This window comes from Triturus cristatus, chromosome 10, assembly GCF_964204655.1.
Source record: "Triturus cristatus chromosome 10, aTriCri1.1, whole genome shotgun sequence".
NCBI lineage: Eukaryota > Metazoa > Chordata > Amphibia > Caudata > Salamandridae > Triturus > Triturus cristatus.
The window spans coordinates 973,734,012-973,754,640 of NC_140593.1; the positions used below are offsets into that span (position 1 = coordinate 973,734,012).

At 39.4% G+C, this 20,629-nt stretch overlaps 1 protein-coding gene across 2 annotated transcripts in view; it reads right to left on the minus strand.

Moving 5' to 3' along the window:
- CRHR2 (corticotropin releasing hormone receptor 2) overlaps window positions 1-20,629 on the minus strand; it is a 1,438,337-nt gene that overhangs the window by 129,148 nt on the left and 1,288,560 nt on the right. For both annotated transcript variants that reach the window (XM_085628878.1, XM_085628879.1), the window contains one exon: window positions 11,743-11,878. In XM_085628878.1, the coding sequence (XP_085485004.1) occupies window positions 11,743-11,878 (136 nt within the window). The remainder of the gene's footprint in view (window positions 1-11,742; window positions 11,879-20,629) is intronic.

The window sequence follows — 20,629 nt, forward strand, 5'->3', positions numbered from 1 at the left end:
AGTTCTATAAAGGATTCCAAATTTTCAACACTGCTTGAACCTTATCTGGATTCAATTGTAGAAAATAACTGTCTATCCAGATTTTTACTTCTGCCACACAGTTCCTCAGAAATGCTTATCCTTATAGCTGAAGTTGAGGCAAAAAGGAAACGTAGGTTTCATCAGTATACCTAAACAATTGCATATTGAAACAGTGAACCAAAACTAAGAAAGGTTGAAAATAAAGGTTAAACAAATACAGAGAAAAAGCTAAACCCACGGGACTCCGCACTGAAATGGAATAGGTTTTGACCCAGTTTCACCATCTTTGAGCGAAATCATTTGATAATATGAATGAGTCGAACCAGTCATACGTTGCTTTACCATCGTTATTTTAATGAGACTTTGAGGTTGCCAGTATAAAATGCAGCTGACTATTGTAACAATATCTGTGCATTGACACTCCCATTAGATGTAGGTCATTCAGAGCTGCCACTGCCACTACCTCGGTCTCCCTCCCTTGGTAAAAACCTTCTTAGGCATTGTCTAGCAAGCCTTTGGATTCCATATTAGTGTCCAATTGCCTTGTTACATACTCTTCAATGATCTTTGATATTACCGGCAGTTTATTAATAGGATCATAGCTGACAATATATATATATTTAAATTAAAGCTCAATTCCCTCGTTTCTGAAGAAATACCGCACTCAAGGGGGGCATTGAAAAACGTTCTTTATTCAACGACCAACAGCAAACAAACACATTTCGGCGAAAAGCCTTCTTCGGTGTTCATGACACATCGAAAGAGGCATGTTTAAAAAGCGTTCACATAGAGCTTCAAAGTCAAGAAGGGACAAACATTTATTTTCTAACGTGAGTGCCATTTTGAAGTGGTGCATATTGGTGCAAATTCCCTGCAAATTCATTAGCTGCACATTTCTTTATAAAATATTTGTCTATATGACATGATTTTAAGAAAATGCTAGTTGCACAATCACTTCTTGTTGCTATTTAGGCCGTGTATCGGCACACTAATATTATGCAACTTTAAATCAATTATGCATTCAGCCAAATATCGGCACATTCATATTAGGCCACTGTTAAATCTCGCCGTGGATCGGCATTCGTCCCGTCATAAAAATGCTTATTATCAACACAATTCATGTCTTAAATTCATGTCTTAAATCATACATGATCTAATCATTTCAAAATTTCAAAGACTTCAAAGATTGACAAAAAACAGTAGAAATTCATTATTAGGTGAGTATCCACAGAACCTACATATATGTTAAAGCTGATACGGTCTATGAACCTATGTGGACTTCTAGTTCCTCCCCACTATTCAATCCTCTCGGATATTTAGTAAGTAGGTCTATAATGTATCTTGACTCCAGTCTTCGTAATTTTCGTATTCTGTTACCCCCCCTGACGTTTATAGGAACATAATCTAAGCCAAAGTATTGTAGTTGGTTTCTATTACTTTGATGACATTCTGAAAAGTGACGTGCCACAGGATATGCGGCATCTACTTTATCTATGGCTCTTAGGTGTTCTAAAATCCTAATTTTCAATTGGTGTATGGTGCTACCTATATAGCGTAGCCCACATGGACACACCAAACAATATACCGCATAGGGTGTGCTACAGGTTAAAAATGTATTTATTGTTCTTGTCTTCCCTGTGTCTGGTATATTATACGACAGGACTCTTCTGCTATTAGAGCAGGCTTTGCATCTGCTGCAAGGAAAAAATCCCTTCATTTCTTTTAAGGTATTCATCCGTTCTGGGATTTTCTCTAAATGGCTTTTAACCAGCATATCCCGTAGAGACCTAGCTTTCTTAAAAGTCACTAAGGGAAAGGCCTGAATATCTTCACTGATGACACTGTCCGTTTTCAATATATTCCAATTTTTTCTCAGCATGTGTTTCAGATAGTTGGCTTCTGAGGAATAAGGGGTAACCATCCAGAATTTACCCTTGCCGTTATTACCATCCTGTTCATGTTTCTCCATCAGGAGTCTATCTCTCGAGATCTTTCTTACCTTCTGCAAGGTTTTCTCTAAGATCTGAGGTTTATATCCTCTCACAGCAAATCTAGCTATACATTCTGTGGCAGCCACCTCAAAATCGTTCTCCCTGGTGCTGTTCCTTTTTAGTCTGAGAAGTTCGCCGTAAGGAATACTCTGAATAAGTTTGGGTGGATGATTACTAGTAGCAAACAAAGTGGAGTTCCCTGCTTAGATTTACGATATAGTGCAGTCTGTATACTTCCATCCTCAATGAACACCCTCAGGTCAAGGTAGTCCGCTGCCACCGGACTCACTGTGCCCGAGAAGTGCAAATTGAGATGGTTATTATTAAGGACATCGATATAACTAAGAGCTGAATCCACTGCCCCTTGCCACACAATGAACAGGTCATCGATATATCGATACCATTCCACCACTCTGCCACTACTCTGTCCTGTGTAGGTTTTGGGCACCTGCTCCTCCCACCAGCCAAAGAATAAATTCGCATAGCTGGGTGCGAAGCAGGTGCCCATCGCTGTACCAGATCTTTGTCTGAAGTGTTGATTTTCAAACAAAAAGATATTGTTCTTCAAACAAAACTCCAAAAACTCTATCAACATTTGATTATGTTCCACATAGCGTAGTTGACGTTTCTCAAGGTAAAACTGTACTGTAATGCTAGTTGCACAATCACTTCTTGTTGCTATTTAGCGAGATTTAACAGTGGCGTAATATGAATGTGCCTATATTTGGCTGAATGCATAATTGATTTAAAGTTGCATAATATTAGTGTGCCGATACACGGCCTAAATAGCAACAAGAAGTGATTGTGTAACTAGCCTTTTCTTAAAATCATGTCATATAGACAAATATGTTATAAAGAAATGTGCAGCTAATGAATTTGCAGGGAATTTGCACCAATATGCACCACTTCAAAATGGCACTCACGTTAGAAAATAAACATTTGTCCCTTCTTGACTTTGAAGCTCTATGTGAACGCTTTTTAAACATGCCTCTTTCGATGTGTCATGAACACCGAAGAAGGCTTTTCGCCGAAACGCGTTTGTTTGCTGTTGGTCGTTGAATAAAGAACGTTTTTCAATGCCCCCCTTGAGTGCGGTATTTCTTCAGAAACGAGGGAATTGAGCTTTAATTGGTAGCGGTGTCCACTACCGCATAACCGCACCCGCCCGAGAGTGCTTCGGATGGAGTTAAAGTGGAGACTGAGAAACAATATATATATATATATATATATATATATATTTTTTTTTAATTTCCAAAAATTTGAAAACTCCCTGTCTAATATGACCAATAAATGAGTCATCTGCTTATAATTTCCTATCGAAGGAGAAGGATCTTCTGGGTCGAGAGAGGCCCTGGACCGGTATATCAAAAAGTAAGGGATTATGATGAGACGTAAGTCTAGGATAAATTTGGATTTCAGCCTTCGCCACAGCTGTCCTTGATATGAAAAAATATTCTAATTTGACAAACTTATTATGCAGATATGAGAAGTATGTGAAACCAGGGTCAGGGTATCTCCTTGTATACCAAACATCAACCAGACCGTGATCCGACAGAAGCTGCTGCAATGCCCTAAACACCTTGGGCCTGATTCACAAGGGTAGAAGAAGACAAAAGTCTTACTTTACAACTTTTGGTATTTACAAAGGGCATTTATTACTTGTAAATACCCTTTGTGAATACTGAAAGTCCTAAAATTCCACTTTTGGTATTCACAAAGGGTATTTACGAGTAGTAAATGCCCTTTGTAAATACCAAAAGACTTAAAGTTAGACTTTCATCTCAGTTTACTTTTGTGAATCGGGCCCTTTTGGTTTCCTCCCCTTTGAACTGGGTATAACTCAGGTCCATCTAAGCATATGTTAAGGTCACCACAAAAAATCTCAGGTGTAGGCCAAGAGGCAAACTCTGTATTAAGAGAGTCTAAAATCTGTGCCTCATGCATGTTAGATTCATAAACAGAGCATATTACAAATGTAGTGGAGCACAGTGCACCCTAGTTCCTCTATCACCCTGCATTTATCCCAAGGGATGTGAGTCTCTTGTATACACACTGCATCAGGTTGTATTACTCTCAACTCCATTGCAACTCTCTGTCTTTTTACCCTATTTTTCAGGCCAGACACATTGAAAGAACAGATACGCAGCCCCGCAGCCATCAACTCATCACCCATCTAGTTAACGGACATAGCTTCCTGTCTGACACATACAAGTTAAATACTATGGGAATCTGTATACCAACATTGTGCTTAAACCTTGCACTACCATGGCTCCCCCTCTCTTCCCCCAGACCTCCCCCGTGCCACCTCCAACCCATACCCCAGTAGCCCCTCTACCCACATCCCCCTTACAAGTCCTCCCCTGACCCCTGCCACCCGCCCTTCCCTGTGAGAGCCTACCCCCCTCCCTCCCAACTATCAAGGCATAAGGACCTAAGGGTCTGGGTGATGGGAAGCTACCTGCCCCATACCTTTCCCGTCCAAGACATATCCTGCCATGTTTCACTTGCATCTACCACATCCCCCTGCCCACCAAAATGTTTATCCAAATGCCACGTTTAGCTCAGAACCCTATTTGTTAAGCTAGATTGATTGCAAATACTCCTTGGCTTGCACCTTAGAAGAAAAAAAAGGTGTTTGGTTCTTACAAATAACTTTCAGTTTTGCACGGTCAAAGAGAAATTCGTGGGTCCCTTTACCCTAAAACATTGGCATCAATTGCCGAAGTTGCCATCGCTTCTCGGCTGTTGTATGACAGAAATCAGGTCTGCCAAATAACTCATTAACTTTGCCTGCCCTTTTCCTGTCTGGCCATGCAAGATCGTAAACAGCCTGTCGAGCCCAAACATTATTTAGACAAATTAAGATTGCCCTAGGCTTAGCTACTGTCTGCCCTGCGCGCGGGCGCTGTTTGAAGGGGAACCAGTGAGCTCTCTAAACTTTCAAGTCACAAGTCCTCTGCCTAAGCTCAGGGAACACTTCAGTGAATAATTCTACAATCAATTTCAGAGCATTTAATCCTTCCAGGCCCTCCCGTATGCCAAGAACTCTGAGATTGTTTCACCTGAGACGCTTCTCTAAATCCACCAGATTCCATTGAGTATCATTCTTCTGAGTCCTTAAGGAATCCGTAAGAGGTTTTAGGACAGCGAGCTCATCTCCCAATGTTGAGATTCGAGTCTCTGCTTCACTGATCCTCTCCGCGAATTCTGAGCATGACTTGGTGACTCTGCGAATAGATTTCTGTAGTTTGGGGCATGGCCCTTGAGTTCTACGGCTCTCCATCCTTGTCTCTTCTCTGTGTGCCATAATGCTCTGATAAATGGCAGAGTGAGATTTCCTCAGAACTCCCCAGTGAGCCTAAAATTGTATGCAAGGGTGCTGCTGCCCCGTCCTCCCCATGGGCAGAAGAAAATGAGTAGTACCATGCAAGTGCCCCCGCAGTTTCTTTTGAGTCTGCCCCCCCCCCCCCTGTGAGATCTTTCTTCTTTCGTACTGTGCCTGATCTAATATCCATAGTCCCGGTAGATTCCTCTTCAAGATGTAAACTGCTTGACTCCCTCCAATCACTGCGGGATGTCTCCCCCCGAACAATGCTTATGACGCAGGGAGTCTCATCCTCAGATGAATTCAATAGATCTGAAAGGGAAAAACTTAGCCACAGAATCCGTCTCCTTCAAAGCATCAGGATTGTACAAACTATGGCTATGATCAGCCCAGTTCTGGCCCTTGTGGCTCCCAGTCTCTGACTTCTTGGCTTCTTAGACATCTGCCTGAAGGTTCTCTGGGGCATGACATCCGTTAGGCTGGCTGGTCTGGAGTGTCTGGAGTGTACCCAGCAATTTCTGTAGTTGAGAGAGATGAAAGGGCAGGGGTGGCCCACGGACCTGCCACGTCATAAATTCTCCCACCATTCTCCAAAACCACTCCAGGTCCAAAAGCCTCACCCGCCTTGCTCATCTTGCCCCTATTGTCAGAGCTAACCTCAGTGCTCTGGCCAGTGGTCTGGACAGACATACAAGGCTCCCCTTGCTTAATCGGATGATTACCTGTAGCAACAGCACAGTCATCTGCAGTGGTGCCTGTGGCTTCCCTTTCCATCACAGAGTATTGGCTCTTTTTATTTTTACCTGGAAAAAACAGTGATGGAACTGTTTTTTCCCCGTGATCGGCAGGGCAAGGTCTCTCCAAGGCGCTTTCCAGATTAACAGTAGTGCCGCCTGCAACACGCTGCACTCCAGCGGTGCCTTTCACTGACCCGGAAGCATCACCCGTATTTCAACCCTCTCACGATCTTTGGTGGCAACAGGGTTGCTGGGGAGAGGCGTTCTACATCCACGCACAGCAAGGCCAGTCGAGAACCACATTGGGGAAATGCCAGGTGAGGGGGGGAACTTTAGAAGCGACAGGAGAGAGAAGCTGTGAATAGTCCAAATCATTCTTGCAAAGAACTCTCCAGTTGCACAGCCAGGCATGTGATTCCACGATAGATTACAACATGCCCGGGGGGAGTTTAATCGGGAGGGTGGGAGAGCGCTTACAGAGTCAACTGAGCAGCCGCCACCATCTTGCCTCCTTTGCCGCCCCCCTCTGATCATAGCTTACAATATTAGAGACTTCTGCACCCCTCTTTTTAATCAAGGGGTAATTAACCATAGGAAGAATAAAGAAATATGTGTATGCAAACTGAATTTGATCCAAAAGAGTTAAGAGAGTAGTTGATAAGAGACAAAGTAGAATAATTTCAGTGGCATCCCTCCATCAACATTTTATGCTCCTTGAAAGTGGTAGCATTGTTCTGCATAAAACAAATATTGTTCATACCAGTAACATTATGAACATAGTATTATCTCTAGTCCCAATATGAAAATAGTCAACGTGTGTGCACTTCTATAAAGCTTTGAGGGAACATAGGCATGGAGGCTTTTGGAAACCATCTTGTTAAGGTGCGGCTGCCTCGGAGGGGGTTTTGTTGATATTATATTTGCATCATGATCCACACCGAGGTCGCAACATCATCCCCTTTTCTCTTTGAAACTGACTGGAAACAAGTCAAAGAGTGCCATAGTGAAAAAGTACAGACAGATTCAAAGGTTCCTCGGTCATGAGGAGAGAAAAAAACTATTTTCTCGAGACATGTTGATTTTGCCATTGAAATTGCCGTCTGTTGCGGCGTGACACCAGCCGTGAAAGCACCAGTTGCTTCGTTTACATCTGGCAGACAGGGACGATTTAAGTGCTGGTGGCGCCAGGTGCCACAATCTTTTTTGGCACCCCCTCCCCATGACCTCCTCCTCAGATTCCTTCACTACAATCCAGCAAAAGTGCTCCTCAACTCTCTATAGCCCTTCTCTCACAGACGTTTCATTTGTATTAAAGAGCTGATATAGGCAGGCTTTACCAATCCACTAAGCCATTGGAATTGTCATCTATTGCGGCGTGACACCAGCCGTGAAATCAACAGTTGCTTAGTTTAGATCTGGCAGACAGGGCCGATTTTAGTGCTGGTGGGGCCAGGTGCCACAATCTTTTTTGGCGCCCCCTCCTCATGACCTCCTCCTCAAATTCCTTCACTACCATCCAGCAAAAGTGCTCGTCAACTCTCTATAGCCCTTCACTCACAGACGTTTCATTTGTATGAAAGAGCTGGTAAAGGCTGGCTTTACCAATCCACTAAGCTATCAACATAAAAATTAGATCTGTTCTTTGCAGCAGGCATATTAACCTACTGCACTACTTTATGGTGACTCAAAACTGCCTCTAGACAAAACTCAAATATCGTTCTCTAGCAGGAAGACACAATCACATGAAATATCTCGACATTTTTATTGTTGCCTGAAAGCTAGACGCAAAAGGAACTCTGCAGCAGGTTCTTTTACATCATAAGTACTACTAAACACAGAACACCCTCCCTCCCCCAGGTCAGTGACCCCCCCTCCAGGTCAGTGCCGGGTGCACTGTCCTAAAGTCAACCTTGCTGGTAGGTTGGTTGTTAACTCAATATTATACTTCATGGAGCAGAGCAATCGATTTAGGATTGTATATGGAGTGCGGTTTAAGGTTATGGATATTCATTGGAAACCGCTAATATTACCAATATTGGTAAAGTGTGAATTATTAACAATTCATTCTCTTTAAAAAGATATTAGAGCCAAGTTGAATCATCTCAAAAAGAAAGAATTGTTTATATGGCGAAGCTGCCATAAGAGGGTTCAGTTATGTGCAAACAAATCAATATACATTTTTGTTTTAATAACATTTTCAAATGTTAAGAGCTTAATGGGTTGGTTGTCAGAATATGAGATACGTACCAGACGGTAGCAGAATGGTTTAGGTAGTACCCCGGAGCTTTCACAACAGGTTTCGATTCCAGGCTCAGAATATACTAAGTTGGTAAAATGGGAATTTTAATTTTTCTTTCAAAGGCAAACCATTTTTTATATTATGAGTTTGAATTCAGGCCGGAACATTATTGATTTCAATAGGAACATGAAGCTGATTTAAAAACTAAGATTTTGTAAGTCAATGGCATATCTTGTGAAAATTTTTGCTGATTGGAATTAAGCCTAGATTCCATTCCAGGCGTTACAGTTTGCTCTTCACATATTTGAAAATAACTGTTGTGACACACGATTGGAGAAGTAATTAATGACGAGGCTCATATATAGTGGAGCACTGTTTGAGAGAATTTGGTTTGTTTGCTTTATCTTGGGAAGAGGCTAATCAGAGTACTCATGGTATGTAAGGGAGGATAGCTGCAATATACTGTTTTTTATCACACTAGATACCTTGCATTATTAAAATGATTTTGGGTATGTGTCTGTTTTGTTCTTTTATAAGCTATAGCTGTGTGTTGAGTAGTGGGTTCTATGTTGGGGAAAGAAAATGTGTAGCTGTTGTGTTATTTGCAGCTTAGTATAGTAAAAGTGCAATAGGATCACCAATGAATACCAATAATTGGGAGTTGGGAGGTTCTGTTGTGCAGCCAGGTAATGGAGGCTTTTTTGTTGAAATCTTAGGACATGGAGCTTCTGAGGATCTTTTACTATTTCGTAAAACAAAAGTATCATAGATATACACTATAGCAAGTGCTAGCAAGATGTGCGTTAATGCCACCCTTTCTTTTGGACTCTGAATTTTTGTGAGACATCCATGACACAAGGGGTTTTCGGTGTATCATACAGAGATATGAAGGGTGACATTAGATGATTTTGTTTGCGAGTCTATGAATATGTCTCTCTCAAGCATTCTGAAGTGCTTAATATACTGTATGGCTCTTGGCAATATTAGGCTCACATGTTTGTTTTCTCATCATTTTTGTTTCTATATTGAATTACGGTTTGGTATAGGTATACTCAGGGAAACCGCTTATCACTATCTAAGGGAACTACCCACAACCTACCTTGATTAAGCTTCCGAAATATTTGAATATTTGAGTAACTGTCTGTGAGAACTTAACTATTATGGTTTTATCCAAGGAAATGGAACTTAAGTTGGTTTGTCTATAAATAAATGTGGTTAGGCTGTCCTGTACAGATAGGACAGGTTAGCTCAACATAGTTTCTTATCATTTTCCATTTGTAGATGTGACTACGATAAGGTATTTTAGGAGAACATCTCATTATAGTTATGAAAACCATTAACAACTGACCTTGGTTTAGCTTTTTGGTAACATTTCATTTTGGTAAGTGTGCATGTGAGTAGGGCCATTTTTAACTCTGTCCCAGGCAACGCTTGCCATTTGTTGGTCACAATGTACATGATTTTACGAGGCATCTGTGCATATCTTCTTTTTTCCATTTTCTCTTACCATGATCTTTGTCTGTTTTAGTTAGGAATTTTGATTGATCATTTAACATTTTTACATGCATAATCTTGATTTGTTAAATAAGTATCTATTGAAACCTTTAGCCACACTATCCAAGCCTGTCAGTAGGCCAAAGGATGTGTCAAAGGATTGGTGTTACAATTGTGTAAATATAGTTTTTGTTCTCGTCTTTTCAGCCATGAAGAAGTGGCGCATTAGAGCGGTGAAACACGTGTGGGCTAAACTCTAACTTGCAGAACATCATTAGATGTGGCTGAAATCCACATTCGTAATTCAATTTGAATGTCAAAGTCATTCTGTGGAAAACCTATGCAGATTGGGAATGTGTATTTTAAATCAAACTATACCGTGAAAAGATGTGTAAAAGTAATTTATGTGGAATTGGTTTGAAAACATTTGATCACAAATATTTTGGGGGCTGTTTACATATGTTATTAGTAATTTAGACTAAAGGACTTTTATACAAAAATAATTTTTGAAGATTGTTTAATTATGCTGCCGACAAAGTTTGTATGTGTAATTGATGATTTAAGAGGTATTGTTATGAATGTGCGTAGGGGGGAAAAGAAGAGATTCATGGCGAAAGGGAAATGTTCAAGGATTGGGCAAGGGGGTTCAGACAGAAAAGGAGTGGGTTATTGCAGACAACTAAAAGATTTTAGGGGAGTCTATCTCATGCTGCTATTCATCATAACATTAGTGTGAAGGGAATTCCATCCAGGGTGATTGATACCATCTCAAGAGATGACTTTAAACTTATTTTGGCATGTCTGTATAAGCCAAATTACACCTTGTCCAATGAAGCACAGACAAGATCACTATTATTCATATTTTGCAGGTTTGAGATACAGTTGTATGTGGAGTATGAAAATGAGAGGAGGTGGGAGAATTGAAAGCTTGTCTTGATGTGTCTGCGGAGCTGTGGTGGTTCCAGTAGTGAAAGCAGCAATGGAGCCGGTCCTTGGCTAGTTACCTCACTAGTCAGCCCTGTTTAATTTAGGACTAAATACATCTTGAAAACTATCAATGAGAGTGAGTTGGTCTCTTTGAAGTTTGTATTACCTATGGAATCCAAAGACAATACTAGTCAGTGAGCCATAATTAATACCAGAGGGATAATGGACTGAAAGATCCATTTATCATGCCTGTTAAATGTGTGATGTGTGGGCAAGGCTGACATAAGGACCACCATGACCAAGACCTGCCACTCGATCGCTCACAGGGCGAGTTGGGTGATGGTAGGATTAGTTATTGCTCCTTTTTACTAATATGTTAATCTATGTAGACTTGTACTCTGTTTAGTGATGTGTAATTTGGGACACTTTTTCCAAATAAAATCAGTGTACATAGTTGGAAACATACTATTGAGTGTTTCTGGTCTTCAAAGTTGTTTGTGTTAACTGTGGGCACATCCGCTTTATTGCTAGTTGTGTTTGTATTTAAGGCTTGCCTTACCTTGTGTAGCACTGTAACTGATGAAAAACAATTCCAGGGAGCACAATCAGAGTGCTTAACTTGCAAACAAAGATAACAAAAAATAAGTGCAGAAGCCCAATATTTTTCTTAGGCATCTGCTACTGAAACCCTACTAGTATGGTTTCAGAATATCAAGGGTGCGTAGTCTTGATTCTACCTTTTGCCTATTTCTTCCACCACCTGTACTCCTTATAAACAGTTCATTTTCGTTCTTTCATTCTCCCTTTCTGTTTTCCTATTTTTTTCTGCCTTTTCTCGCTCTATCTCAAGGTCAAAGTCTGATCATAAAAAATAAGACCCGTTCTCCCAAAATAAATGCTGGTGCCCACCACCTGCAATTACCAACACAAATTAAGCACTGTCAATCGATCGTCATTTTAGCCAAGATTTTCAAAGAAAAAGGAACACACCCAACACAAATATCTTACCTGAAAAGACTGAAGAAATGAATTAAAATAAATGAAGACTATCTGAGAAATGTCGTCTTCACCAGGGTTGACAAAGAAAAGCATGTATGTTATTCCTAGGAGGGGCAGAAGAACTAATGTAGCCTTCACAGCCTTCCTGCAATTAAGAGACAAAAACAAAACACATTAGACTTTATGCGGAGGCCACATCGAAAGACCAGTGGTTCTTAACCTGTGGTTCGGGGACCCCTGGAGGTCTACAAAGCCTACTCAGGGGGTCCACAACTGCTTACAAAATGAAATATTGACAGGTTAATAAAATGTAGATAAATAGAGGAGCAAAATGTACTGGTAGAAAATGTTAAACATCCTGTAAATGTGAAGGAATTTGATATTGGGGGCTAAAAATTGAATATCCACACTGCAAGTACATTAAATGGAATGTACTATGAACAATGAGTGGCCCCAATTGAATTTAGAAAACCTTCCAATTAAAATATATTTTTTAATGTTTTAATATTTATTTGTGAAATATTTAAAGTATTTCATCATTAGTATATTTGATGAATGCATGTTCCTGTATTTTTTTTGTATTGTTTTGCTGTTTAAGTTATTGAAATTGCTTAGGCTGGGATCCCCAGCTTCCAGTAATGTGTCAGTCGGGCTAATTTTAATAATACAATGATTCAGTGGGGTAGGGGCAGGTTCCAGTAATCAATAAGTGGGGGGTTCTCAGAAGTGAAAAGCTTAAGAGCAAATACTCCAGACTGCAGGCATTATATACAATATACTCATGAAAGCGAATTTGAGCAATATTCTATCCCTGAATACTAGTCTGAACTTTTGATAAATCAGATTACAGCTTGCCATCATAAATACTGTGTTAGGAAACAAAAATGTATTCCATCAAACACATTTGGAAATCAACCTACCATAGACACTTATTAAAATATTAAATCAATTGAAACAGAAGCAAAAACAATTCTGCACCATGGAACCAGAACATCTGCAATTTCACTGCCCTCCTTGCAAAGAAGAAAAATAACCACCCAGTTAAGGTATACTTTATTTAGATTTTCCATTGATGGTACATGCTTTTCAAGACATATTTTGACCAATATCAATTAAAATGAAGCGGTTATCTAAATTAACATCCACACCTACAGATATCATGGCAAATAACAGATCCTTGTTTTCACTTTCGGAATGCTTTTAAGATGTAAATAGCAAAACAGTTTTGCAATTCCACAATTGCAGTGTTTTTACAAAAATGAAATGCTGTCTACCTTTCTCTAATGCTATTCTCAACTAGGAGTGCTTTCAATAAATGTAGATGAAAAGGGCACAAGAACAAAAAGTGTACATCATTGTCTGCTAATATATTTGAACAATAACACTTATTTATGCTGACTTGGACCCAATCAGCTGCAACCCACTTTCTTGTAAAGGAACCCATGTTAAAATGGACATGAAGCGATATGTAATCTGGTCTGTCTATTCCTGCCTTCCCGGCAGAACTTTTAGTATCAGGTACCTTGGTCCCATAGTGGTTTTCACCAGAGAATTAATAGCATTGCACCTGATTTTTTCCAGTACCTTGCTTTAATTTATAGAATATTATTTTTCGGACTGGAAGCAAGGTTCTACCGGACGGCTATGATTGGCAATGAGAAGACTGATAGTAAGAGATATCTATGAAGGGGGTATAACTTTATCAAAATTCAAAGGAGTTTCTAAAGTGAGTCAGTAGATTTTAGTGACCTTATTCATGTGGAGCCTATTCCATAGTAAAATGGGTTTAAACTTCAGCCACAAAAAGTATGCTTTAAACTCCAAGTTTGATTAATATTTTCAGAGAGAAATACAACAATGTTCACAAAAAAAGCATAATGGACAAAGATAGGGGGCTGACATTTCAGTGGCCCTATAGTTCAACTCCGTATACTACCCTAGCTACTGACTTTACTTTTATAAGTCTAATTATACAGATAAAAGCCTCTCCCCAACTTCATATTCATGACTGCTATAACATAGCCATAGGCCATAGGCAAATATCATGAATCTGTTTTATTTGGCATAAAGTAAAGCTCTTTATGATGAACGTCGAGGCTGAGGTAATCAAATTCATCCACCACCTCTCATTTTTCATTATTAATTTGTAATATGCTTCTTGGTTGTTTCCCTCAGCACGCTATCATACCTCTCCATTTTACTGTAATTAGGCATCAGCCACACTAATACTCCAATGTTCCAAAAAGCAACTACAGCTAATTTTCTGCGTGAGCAACTGTGACCTTATCATACATACTTAATAGACATGGAGTGCGATCCCAATTAACCAAAGGACAGTGCAATCTGCCTTTACCCAAGTGGTCATTGATTTTTGCAACTATATTTTAACATTTTCAATTGGACAATGCTCACTATGGTTTCAAACTATAAATTATTTCACCTCTCTCAAATGGGTATAGGGGTAGAGCAACAAAATTGGAGCTATTAGAGTTTGGTTCAATATATAATGTTGATATTAAATGTTGACATTCTTGTACAAACTTGAAAATATTGTAAACAATTTTAAATAATTGGTTGGAAACTTAAATTTTTAGTTTAACAATACATCTGTTTAGGTCAAATGTTTTTTATTTTGTTTGAAAATACAAAACAAATGTAATTTACATTATTCAGATAATCACAAATATATTTTACGTAATTCAGTTTTCAGCAGTTATTGAAATACTCTTCTTATTGCACAATATTTACAGTCAGGCCAATGCCTACATTTATATAATAATTTCTCATTTAGCTTCTAAATGTATTTTATAAAATCACTTCCTTTAGTATTAAAATCTGTTGGTAATTAGTTAATTTTTAAATACTTAATTCACCCAACCTTTATATTTAGCACAACAGAAAAAAACATGGTTATATGATATTGATGGCTGGAACTTGTATCTTCATCTCAGCAAATGTATTTGTTTTATGACTATTTGTAGACTCCATATAGATTTCATAAGGCTAAATTACTCGAACATCTAATATGCTGACATGGTAAAGCTAATATAAGTTATTTGTAGAATTTATTCTATGAATGTCTTAAGTTCTTTGTTGGATTTCGTTTATTGAGACAGTTGGTTAAATCCTTAAGATTCAAGAGTTTATATTTTATAATTTGCTTATTTTAATCATATGCACTTTCATCCTTACCAAAGTATATTAAATGACTTTCTTAATTCACCTGCTATTAATTTTATAGCCTCAAACTGAAAAAAATAAAACTCTTCTCTCAACACAAACTTGGTGGACATGGATTGCCTTTACTAGTAAATGTTCTATTTCTTTTGTCAGTGGCACTTCTAACTGATCTCTGTTCCATTAACTACTTTAGATACCCCTGTATGATTACTTTGCAAGTTTACCTTATCAGAAGATGTAATTATATTTTTGGGTTTTAACTGTATATTACACCTCAATGTGTTTTCCTACGCCGAGGACACTCAGCTGATGATTTCCATCTACCCTGTTATATTCCTCAGTAAGGCTCATGTAGTGAAGTAGCCTGTTTCTTACACTGTCCTCACAAACAACATTTCCAACTGTGATCTTTTGTACATATTTACACGCATGACAATGTTGGATTAGTTTCTCTGAAACTAAACCTATTTTTACATATAGCTTCTCACAACATTATCACAATGCCCAGAACATCATGTACAAGGGCTTGTTTTGCACGACGTACAAATGCCATCACTATCTTCATCCATGAGGCGACAGGGCTATCTACATATCTATAACATCACTAATCTATGCGCACATCACAAGGCTACTTTCTATTACAAAAGATGAGCATCCCGATAGATTGGTAGAGGAGGCATTTCCACTGACACCGAGGACCTGGTCCTTCATGCTGAAAAATCACCATGCAGCGGTCTGACATCTCGTGAGGGGTGTTCAGTTCGTGACCAAGATGGAGTCCTTCACTCTATTCCATCAGGCAATGGGATTGGTGCATCCCTTGCGGGGATTCTTGTCTCTCCACCTACACACACTTTAGGTACACTTAGAGTAGGGTTCACATAGTAGGAGTAAGCTAGATTTCTGCCTTGTTTATATGCCTGCATATATACATTGCTTAGCACCATGGTAGAACTATATCTACTATTTATGCTTTTGGTGCTTGTAATCACGTCTTTCTGATTCTGTCTACTAATCTTTGCCACACACGGATTTTATGCAAAAATAATGTTGGTTTTATAACTATTGAAAACGTTCCCCAGTGTATTCTCTGTATATTCCTCTGAGAATAAGTGAGCACAGGTGACTGTGCAAAAGGTTCTGTACTGTTTCCACGATCCCTGAAGGGTCAGGGTTGTCATGTTCAGTGGTTGTCAGAAAACCATTCGCTCCCTGGTAGGTTAGCGGGGTTTACGGTGGCACTGTGAGCTAGCTGGTCTATAGGCCAACATATCTTGTGGGGGTGTCCAGAATCAGTCTTGACATCAAGCCCCTAGTTTATTTTGTCCAAACAATGTGCAGATTCTGCAGATTGATAGGAACTATACAACACCCCGACTCCAGCTCCAGTCACCGCAACCTGAGTTAATGTGTTCAGGAGGTAGCCAGATGGATTGCCAATTGTAAACTAAAGCTGAATGAGGAGAAGACTAGGGTCATGATACCGGGCAACAACTTATCAAAAAGACATAATCCCCTGTGGCAGATTGTCTGGTGAGACTTCCCAGCCCTAATGGGGGGATAAAGAACCTTGGAATGTGGCTTGATTCTAGCCCCACTATGAAGCTCCAGGCAAACAATTTGCAGCCACTTGCTTTGGTGATCTGAGACATCTTAGAAAGGTGTGAAACCTTCTTCCCTTCTAATCCAGAAGATTAATTGTCCAGGCTCTTATCTTGTCCCGCCTCGATTATAACAATGTTCTTTTCCTTGGTTCACCTTGCTATCTGTTAAAGAGGCTAAACACCACGCAGAATGCTGCTGCTCAGCTCCTCATGAATGTCCCTAGACTTCAATCTGCAAAGAGGGCTTTAAGGGACCTCCATTGGCCCTCAGTTGAGTCGAGGGTCCAGTTTACGCCACTTTTCATTCTGCACAGGTCACTCCACAAAAAGGTTGTGTCTTAAAAAGACCACTTCCTACTCTCTAAATCCCCGGAAAGTCTATCAGATCTTCCTCAGCACACATATTGCAGGTCCCCAAATTTAGCAGGTCTCATTGGGATGGCCGTTCATTTTCGCACCAGGCCCCTAAACTTTGGAACACTCTTCCCCTTGAATTGGTCTGCTTTCTAATGAGCTCTCATTCCGCAAGGCTCTGAAAATTTGGCTTTATAGTAATTAGTCCTGTTTAGGAACTAATTAATATGTTGACTTCTCTAGCGCTGGAAGGCCTCTGGGTAGCCACGAGCTATGTAAGACTCGCAGCATACAAGAATTTGTTATACAATATCATTATGCCATTTTTCCATTTGGTCTTAATCCTACCCAACCATGTCATCACCTCCTCTGTTTGTTGATGGAGTTAGATTGAATCATGATATAATAGGAAGGAAAAGCTTGTGATCGATTTAAATATGGTAAGTTATCTTCAAACCTCTTAAACTCGGCATGTGTGACACCTCAAAAAATGTGTAGCCTTTTATACTTTCTATGCTAGCTCTTTTCAGATGATAAACGGCTGAAATGCATGAATAATACCTATGCTAGCTAGAAGTAATTCATATTTTAACATAAAATCCAAATGTTAAGAAGTGTTTCGATTTATGAACTTTGTTCAAAATTGCCAGTGGTGGATGTCTCTAACATTACTTGTTATGATTATTTCTGCGGGCAGCTACACAACTTATGTTATTGTAGAACCGAAGTACTCAGCAATAACTAATACATAGTATAGTAAGTAGGTAGCAGACTTGAAATTTCAAATAGGATGGACAGCACTTACTTAACAATCTTGAATTCTACATTTTCACATCTTGCTCTATTAAAACGTTGAATGTTGTTATGCACCTATTATCAATAACCAGGAGTATACGACTGAGGAGCTGTACTAATTAACCCAAATCATCAACTCACCAGAAGCACTACTATGACTGCATTGACAAAAAATGTATGGTCCCATATATATGCAAAAAATCAAGTAGGGGGAGAATGGATCACTTGTCCTGTAGTATCAGGGTCTTCGACGTTTGGAAACTGTATAGGAAAACCCTCATATGAGTACACAGGTCGGGGGCGGTATATCTTGATTTTCCGCCTTCATGTACTATCACAGCATCATCATTGGGTTTCTTACGTTGGTATGCTGTCCTCCACCTGGAGGTAGACCCACTGATTTTTACAGTAGCGTCCAGGTATCAAAAAAGGAGAAGAGAGGGATGTGTTGGGTGCTCATAAGTGGTGAGGTTAAGATTCCCTACTGCACTCACAATGCTACAAAAAAATTTTTTATTTGGGAATACGAGCGGAGTGGGAAATTAAAACAAAAATGATGTTATAATAGACAATGTTACTGGTCTATTACATCAATAAATAAGGTCAGTGAATAGGGTCAACATGTTTCAGCCTTCTCGCTCATTCTTAAGGCTTTCGTCAGGACCAAGGTATAAAGATGGCCCGTTGTGCCGCCTTTGTTGAGTGATCAGATGATCACATGTGCGTAAATTCCTTTGAAGAGTTATTGTCTCTGTAATAAGAAAGGAATTGATATATTGTGATTATTTTACTCTCTATGCAGCTTTAGTGATATAGTGGCCATTTGTCCTATACGGTATGTGAGGCTATGACAGTGATAACAAAGTTCGTTATTCATGGTGCTATCAATTGAGCAGTTCAAAGGGAAAAAGGTGGGCTATATACAATTTGAGCAATCTAGGAGAGGTCTGCTGGTGGGCCATTAGAGGAGGGATGACTTAAGTTTGGCCGATAAGTTAAACATAGGTAGCTTTATGTTCGCTTGGCGAATCAGGTGAATTATATAAAACGCAAGTAAATCATAGACCCACTTAGTTTCAATGTCAAAAGCAGATTTGCGGGTATCAGGTTCATGTTATGGTGTCTAAAATTATGTAGAAGAATGCGTGTTTGACAAAAAGAGGAGTAGGTACATTGTGCCTTCCGTGACATTATTAATAGTTAGAGTTCATTGCATATTCTATCATATGCGATACATCGTCTCAAAACAGACAGAAGGGTTGAACGATTTTATCCCCTGGCATACACTAGCATGATACCTGACCATTCCTAAGTATGCTTCCTTTTCATAGAGGACCACAGAAACCAGGCTTCCCTCATTGAACCTATCAATCTAAAGCTATTCAGAACAAAACATCCCTTCATTACCTCGAAAAGAATAGCTCCTGAAAATTATATTTCGAAATACAATATTTATTTTTCGACAACAACGATTAAATTGCCATCATTATCTGATTTAATGCATTGACAATCTCATTTGGTAATTTAATTTGATGCTCTGCAATTTTCCAAACATCTGATAGTTTTCCAACTATTATAAAACTCACTAATAGGAAATTGGAATTTATAAACATAGTCTTTCCTCCTAACATTGATTAGGCCTGCCAACCAATGTGCCAACCATTACGAAGCATTGAGAGTCCTTTTTCAGTCTTCAAGCTTCACGAATATTCAAATACAATTGATACGCGGCCCCGCGTTAACCGGGACACCACGATCAGAGTCAGCACAAGCTACGTGCATTGAAGAACCGGTAAGCCCTTTTCCCTTACAACTACGAGGCTAAAGGCGTACACGGTAAGAACCCCAGACTAAATAATATTAAATTCCATAGGAACAGGTTCCTTGATCCTAGAGGTCCCGAAGAAGCCACAACTAGACATTTATAAGGTAATTAAAACCGTAATATGCTACTAAATTAGAATTCACAGTGGTGCCTCTATTGGCATAGCGGCACGCGTGTTTGTTTTTCTGCTTGATTGATTGTGTTTTGTGCTAAACGCGCACTTATTCCCCTTTTGAGATGAATATATACACTTGCAATTACCATCGGCATAGCGGTACGCGTGTTTGTTTTTCTGCTAGCGTGTTTTTGTTTGTGCTAAACGCGCACTTATTCCCCGTTGAGATGAAAGCACAAACTTGCAATTATTTGATGGAAGGCTGAACAACACGCACTCGATACTCGTAAGCTCTCTGTATGAATTAAATCGTAGTGAGTTCATGTTTATTACCTAATCTACGAACGCCCACACTAATGCTATCGCATATGATAGAATATGCAATGAACTCTAACTATTAATAATGTCACGGAAGGCACAATGTACCTACTCCTCTTTTTGTCAAACACGCATTCTTCTACATAATTTTAGACACCATAACATGAACCTGATACCCGCAAATCTGCTTTTGACATTGAAACTAAGTGGGTCTATGATTTACTTGCGTTTTATATAATTCACCTGATTCGCCAAGCGAACATAAAGCTACCTATGTTTAACTTATCGGCCAAACTTAAGTCATCCCTCCTCTAATGGCCCACCAGCAGACCTCTCCTAGATTGCTCAAATTGTATATAGCCCACCTTTTTCCCTTTGAACTGCTCAATTGATAGCACCATGAATAACAAACTTTGTTATCACTGTCATAGCCTCACATACCGTATAGGACAAATGGTCACTATATCACTAAAGCTGCATAGAGAGTAAAATAATCACAATATATCAATTCCTTTCTTATTACAGAGACAATAACTCTTCAAAGGAATTTACGCACATGTGATCATCTGATCACTCAACAAAGGCGGCACAACGGGCCATCTTTATACCTTGGTCCTGACGAAAGCCTTAAGAATGAGCGAGAAGGCTGAAACATGTTGACCCTATTCACTGACCTTATTTATTGATGTAATAGACCAGTAACAT